Raw genomic sequence first — 6,435 nt, 5'->3', positions numbered from 1 at the left:
GAAGACTCAGGAGGGATAGAATAGCTAAGGTTTGAAGCGTCTGCATGTGATGGAAAGTTAGATACAGTCAGTGGTTCCAGAGGGAAGAGCTAAGGCTTCCCTTAGGAGGGAGGAGGTACTGCCTGGTATTTGCAGGTTTCTAGAAATGAAAAGGGCTTCCTTGTAAGAGAACGAATTCTTTGTCATTGATGAAGAGCCTGAATGACCTCTATGTCAGGTGAGGCGGTCCTTAAATTTTAGCGGGTATAAGAATCACCTGAAAGAGTTTGTGAATTACAGATTCTCAGACCTCACCTACAGAAGTATCAATTCAGTAGACCTGGGGAAAGGGCCACAAATCTGCATTTTTAACAAACAACCCAGTGGCTCCAAATGAGGTGGTCAGTGAAGTACACTTTGAGAACCAGGGAGACTGGATAAACTCCAAGATCTCTTCCACTTATTTGACAAATAAACATTTTAGTTAAAAAATGAGCATAGTCAACATAATGATTGTTCAGAGAAAGTTGCCTTCCGTTTCAGAAAAGATCCAAGGCAAAATTCTTTAATATGTTGACAGTTACAATTAGAGACAAAAGTATTGGGATGTAGGATGTTAGGATATGGAAGGGGAAGGCTTGATTCTCAATCTGTGTCATAAGAGATAAGATTTTAATAGCAAAACAGAAGAGACAAATCCAGGTGGAAATCTTTGACCATTTTAAAGAACTCATTCTACATCTACCAGGGAGCAATCTGAGGGGGACCTGGAAGAAGCTATCTAATTAACCTAAAGGAAAGCGCCTGTGTAAGGTTAAACACCTGTCAGGCTTTTGACCCAGGCTTATATAAACTTCAGCCTAAAACTAACAAAACAGGTGTGGGGGAGAGTGTTTTCTAACTCTGGCCCACTTTTATTTTTGTTGTTGTTGTTGTTGGGGCTAAAGCACCTTTTCTGGCAAATATAGTGTATGTTTGCTTAACCTTAACTTTTACTTAAAGCATGCAACCTGAGAGTCACATTTTAGAACTACTATACTCTGAAATGTTCTGCTTTCTGTAAATACCTTTTTAAAAAGTGGTGCTCGGGTGTAATTTACTGTCCCGTATCCAGACTTTTTTTTTTTTTAACTTAAGTTGCATACTGGTGTTTTATTTGTTTCTTAAATATATTAAAGTTTTAAAAAGTGGGGTTTTTTTTTCTTTGAAAACATTAAAAACTGGCTAATTGAGGAATTGGTGTTCATGGCTGTTTTGGTAGTGGACCCTACTGACACGCTTATTTAGTTGACGAAGAACCAGCAAATGATTTCTATGTTTCAGGTATATAAAACTTCCAAATGGCAATTACATGTTGATTGTAAGCTTGATCCTGTTTCTAGTTCATTTATTCTCACTTCCTTTGAATGGTTGCAGTCCTCCTCCTTTCTCTTGAATCATGAGAGATGAAATTGCAACAGCCGTTTTCTTTGTCACAAGATTGGTGAAAAAACATGATAAACTGAGTAAACAGAAAATAGAAGACTTTGCAGAAAAGCTGACGACAATCTTGTTTGAAACCTACAGAAGTCACTGGCACGCCGACTGCCCTTCTAAAGGGCAAGCGTTCAGGTGAGAGCTGGCATATAGGATGACAAGGGGAACTAACGAGCAAGCAATAACCATTGGCAGTGATTCTGTTGGCGGTCTACGAGTAACAAAAGCTTTATGGCCTCAAATTTATTTGAGCTTGGGCTTGGAAGAAATGCAGCAGGTGGCAGTGCATAGAGAAAACTATACAATTTCAACATCGTTGAAAACTGTAGTGCAACCCCCCTTACGTGGGGTGGATTAAACTATCTCTGACTTGTGTTTACCGTGAAAGATCGGCAGAGGACATTCGGCAAAACTAATTGCGTGACTTAGTGATGTAACGTTGTGAGTAGCTGATGTTGATGGTTCTACTCGGAAAGCCGTGGAGGGACAGGGTGGGGGTCAGCGGTATGAGAGCAGTTGGCCCACCACATGATTCCCGTCTACTAAGGCGCCTGTCACCAAGTGTTTGTTTCCCTTTCCTTGCTTTCTAAAGGTGTATCAGGATAAATAATAGTCAGGATAAAGATCCCATTCTAGAAAGGGCTTGTGCTGAAAGTAACGTGGATTTTTCTCACCTGGGACTTCCAAAGGAGATGACCATATGGGTAGATCCCTTTGAAGTGTGCTGTAGGTGAGTAATTTCACTGGAGGCGGTGTGCTCTGTGATCCCTGGAATCATGGGTTATAGAGTCAGTTCTGTGCACCTTGGTGAGAGGTGATCCACTAAAGCCCTGCATTAGCGGTGAGGGCACTGGCTGGTTAAGGTTTCAGATGCAAACTTTCTTAGCACAGACTTCCAGTAGGAGTGGACACAGTGGAAGCACAGAGACTTTACACAGTACAGTCAAACCTTGGATTGTGAGTAACTTGTTCTGCGAGTATTGTCCAAGACCAGCAAACATTTCTAATAAATTTTAACTTGATGTGAGTGATATCTTGCAATACGAGTAGTATGTGATGCCTAATGTCACATGATCATAACTGGGCCAATGGTTCTTGAAATTCGCTTTGCTATACAAGTGCTTTGGATTACAAGTGTGTTTCCGGAACGAATTATGCTCGCAAACTAAGGTTTTCCTGTATTTGAAATTTGACTTCAATCACTGCACTGTATTGCCAACTATAGACTGTAAGGCCTAAGTATTACAGGCAATATCAAGGGGGCAGAGGAATTGGAACTCAGTTCATTAGTTGAATCAAAAGAGACTAGTTTTTCTTTGTCAGAGAAATTCACCAAGCTAGCCCTTACAGAATACCCTCACTAATTGCTACCCCGTGGAAGCTGAAGGTCACAGTGTCTTGCAATTTGCTTTGCTGTCAAGCCATTTCAATTTGTTTCTTTTTTTTTTTTTCAACGTTTTTATTTATTTTTGGGACAGAAAGAGACGGAGCATGAACGGGGGAGGGGCAGAGAGAGAGGGAGACACAGAATCGGAAACAGGCTCCAGGCTCTGAGCCATCAGCCCAGAGCCCGACGCGGGGCTCGAACTCCCGGACCGGGAGATCGTGACCTGGCTGAAGTCGGACGCTTAACCGACTGCGCCACCCAGGCGCCCCTCAATTTGTTTCTTAAAATAACTTTTTGCAGATTGGTTGAGCGGTCTGTAGAAAAGGTTAGAAATGAAAAAAAAACTTGGATTTTTGAATCCTTAATAAAGAAATCTTCTTTTCCTACTTAGGTACGGTGAGAAAAATCATCCATTTACAATTGCTTCTTTTAAAGGCAGATGGGACAAATGGGAGCTTTCCCAACAGGTCAGCTGTGCTGTTAATCGAGCTACATTAGACTATGCCTCTGGCATTTCCTCTGATGAAGAAAGTTGTAACAAAGAACCGCAGATCATTCCTAAAGTCAGCAATCCAAAGAGTATTTATCAGGTGAAGTGTGGTCCAGTTCTCGATGCTTTTTTTTTTTTCTGTCCTAATTCTGAAAAGAATTTGTTCACTGTAAAAGAAACAAATGGAAAACAGAAACAAAACCGTAAAGATTAAAATGACATTATTAACATTCTAGGAAAATTTTTTTCTTCTTTGTGTAGTTTCTTTACTTGGTGGAGTCCTCAGGAGTTACATAGGACTGTTTCTCCATATTATTTGAACAGAAGTTTCCTTTAATCCAAATTCCTTCATAATTAAATATGAAAATTAGCAGACTTTCTTGCTAGTAGAAAATAACCTACCACTTGTAGAAAATTTGGAATATTAAGAAATGGTCAAAGGTCTGTAATCTCACCATGAGAACAGTTGTTCTAAAAACATACATAATTTAAATACATATTAGATTATTAATTAAATATATATCAAACATAAATATATTCATATTATATATATTATATATACATATTACATACATATATATATATATATTTAACCACAACCCACAGAAAGGTAAGCATATTTATATGTTGGAAATAGGTTTAAAAAAAAATACTTACCCTTACTTGGCATAATGTCCCCAATATTTTCTACTAAATTGATTTCAACCACCTAAATTGATTTCATGACTCAAAAATGGTTGCAACCCACAATTTGAAAAACGTTACTCTAGACAGAATCTTGACTGACACTGTATGTATATACTTGTTTGTACGTTTGCTGAAATTAATCACTTCTGTTGTAACATTAGAACAATTGAAATAACATCTTGGCATTTTTTTCCCTTGTAATTTAACCAATCAATTACTGGCACTCATCTGGATTATTTCCACATTTTTATGATGCAAAAAAAAGTTGATAACTTGTAGAGATGACTGTATTTTAAGTTAGTGTGGAGATTTGATTCTTAGACATGGAGTTACTGGGTCATACGGACATTTCCCTGTTCGGAATATATGCCAAAGTAGCATCTAAAGGTTTTGTTTATTTGTAGTCTAACTAGCTCTATGTAATGAAAGTGTCTCTTGTATCATTTTTCCTAAAATTGGTTATTCTTACTTAAAAATAATTTACTAAAGATGCTACCTGTTCTAGACATGGTCACTTTAAGTAACATTAAAAAACAAATCTCCATGTGCCCAAATGTTTTGGGTACTTATTAGCATACGAATCTTCTCCTCACAAATTATTTGAGGTCTTAATGTATTATTATAGGCTCTTCAAAGGTTAGAAATATTTTAACCCCTTTTCATATTACTGGCAAATAATTTTTCTATAGCTTGTGTAGTTTGTAAACTATAGTTTATTGTATAGTTCTATATGTGTAAAAGTTTAAAATCATATATTGAAATAGATGCCCTTAATTCTATTCTTATGCTTAGAAAGATTTCCTTCCACCTAGGGATCAGATGTGTAGTCAGCTATATACTTTGTAGAGCAACGTACTTTAGGAGTGTGATCTCTAAAACATCTGTATTGGTTATTTGGGATGTTGAAAATGGATATATCTAGACCTTAGCCCAAAAGATCACGATTAGACAGTTCGGTGTTAAGCCAGAGAGGGAGGGTGGGGTAGAGGAGAACCCAAGACTATACACAAATTTGAAGATGTGTTTTTAAGTATTTTTACCTACTTTGATACTTTTTTTTTTTTTTTCAGGTTGAAAACTTTAAACAGTCCTTTCAATCTTGGTTCCATGTCTCCCGCAAAAAGAATATGGCAGATGGCCGTATGGGCCTCCTAGGAAATGCTTATGCATTGCATAAAAATCATAAGCGTCAGAGGCCTGCTGCTATCTACCGGGTAGACAGGTACCACTGGGTCAACACTAACCGATAATGCAGTGGTCGGGCACTTGTGGGATAGAGCTCAGAGGAGCGGCTTCATTTTCTCTATAACAAAAGGGAGTCTAAAATTGAGAGGCCCATGAAACAGAAAAAATAACCATCTCAGGGACTAGAGTGGCGTAATGGCAAATCCTCTAGTGCAGATCATAACAGTGTTCTTAGCTATACTTTTAACTCTTAATTTTATGTGAAGTTTTATGTAACACTAATGAATGTACTCAGTAAGGTAATGGAATGAAGATAGTGACCTGTGATGAGATTCAATGAATTATGAAAAGTAACGGTTTAAATAAACGTACTATGTTTTTAATAACTTGCTAGTTCAGTTTTTTGTTTTTGTTTTTGATTTTTTTTCTTTTTGTTTTTGTTTTTGGGTTTTTTTGCAAGAAAGCTTCCAAAGTTTGTGTTTCTTCATTAGCCATTAAAACAAATAGAACTTCACTTGGCAAAGTGTGAGCCTCATGATACAGTCTCCTGGTTCCATTTTGTTACCTGCCATCACTGCTCTATTTCACAAGGCCATTGGGAGCTTGTTTTAAGATTACTCTTTAAGATACAAAATTCCCTTGCTTGCGTGTCTTTCAAAAATTTTCATCCATTTCTAAAACTCTTAATAGACTTAATTACGACTTTCATAACAGTGACAGCTACTCATTATAAGGATTCAAGCTAATTTAAAATTAAAAAACTTGATAAAAAAAATTCAAGCTAAGCACAAAAACAAAACAAAACAAAATGCACCAAGAAAAAAAAATCCCTACCATCCAGCCAGAAACTACCATTATTAACATCAAATGGTGACCATCTTTTCAGTCATCCTACATATATAAGAACTGATACACAATTAATTTAATAAAACCATGCTATAGGAGTTACTAAATTTTTAGGACCTATTTTAATTTTTCATTTTAGTTATCTCAGCAAAATGGAGAAACTGAGAGTGAAATATTCATGAAAGTTTCTACCACAATATATTTTATTTTCCAAAGGTTTTCTCTGAAGTAAAAAAACAAAAAACAAAACAAAAAAACAGAAAAAAAAAAAAAAGAAAAAAATGGGGAAAAAAAAAGAAAATACCAGGAGGTTGGAATCATCTTTAAAACTTTGACAATCTTACACAGTATTAATTGTTGCTATCAAGCTGCAGAAAGCATTCTT

At 36.7% G+C, this 6,435-nt stretch overlaps 1 protein-coding gene across 1 annotated transcript; it reads left to right on the top strand.

Moving 5' to 3' along the window:
* Nucleotides 1–309: 309 nt before the first annotated feature.
* On the top strand, nt 310–5,358 carry BTG4 (BTG anti-proliferation factor 4). The gene is made up of 4 exons (XM_040482937.1): nt 310–1,590; nt 2,048–2,185; nt 3,234–3,432; nt 5,090–5,358. The coding sequence occupies exons 1-4, from the start codon at nt 1,418–1,420 to the stop codon at nt 5,267–5,269; spliced, it is 690 nt and encodes a 229-aa protein (XP_040338871.1). The 5' UTR covers nt 310–1,417; the 3' UTR covers nt 5,270–5,358.
* The last annotated feature ends 1,077 nt before the right edge of the window (nt 5,359–6,435 follow it).

The sequence above is a fragment of the Herpailurus yagouaroundi genome, unplaced genomic scaffold (genome assembly GCF_014898765.1).
Source record: "Herpailurus yagouaroundi ecotype Mexico unplaced genomic scaffold, PumYag 161, whole genome shotgun sequence".
In the NCBI taxonomy this organism is placed as follows: Eukaryota; Metazoa; Chordata; class Mammalia; order Carnivora; family Felidae; genus Herpailurus; species Herpailurus yagouaroundi.
The sequence above is the reverse complement of the archived record's forward strand: the minus strand, read 5'-3'. Positions and strand labels throughout refer to the sequence as shown.

What these genes read in the sequence shown, in the direction of transcription:
- BTG4 (XM_040482937.1), top strand. Translation starts at nt 1,418, where the DNA reads ATGAGAGATGAAATTGCAACAGCCGTTTTCTTTGTCACAAGATTGGTG. An exon ending in TCTAAAGGGCAAGCGTTCAG is followed by an intron (nt 1,591 to 2,047) that starts GTGAGAGCTGGC and finishes TGCTTTCTAAAG; the next exon opens with GTGTATCAGGATAAATAATA. An exon ending in CCCTTTGAAGTGTGCTGTAG is followed by an intron (nt 2,186 to 3,233) that starts GTGAGTAATTTC and finishes TTTCCTACTTAG; the next exon opens with GTACGGTGAGAAAAATCATC.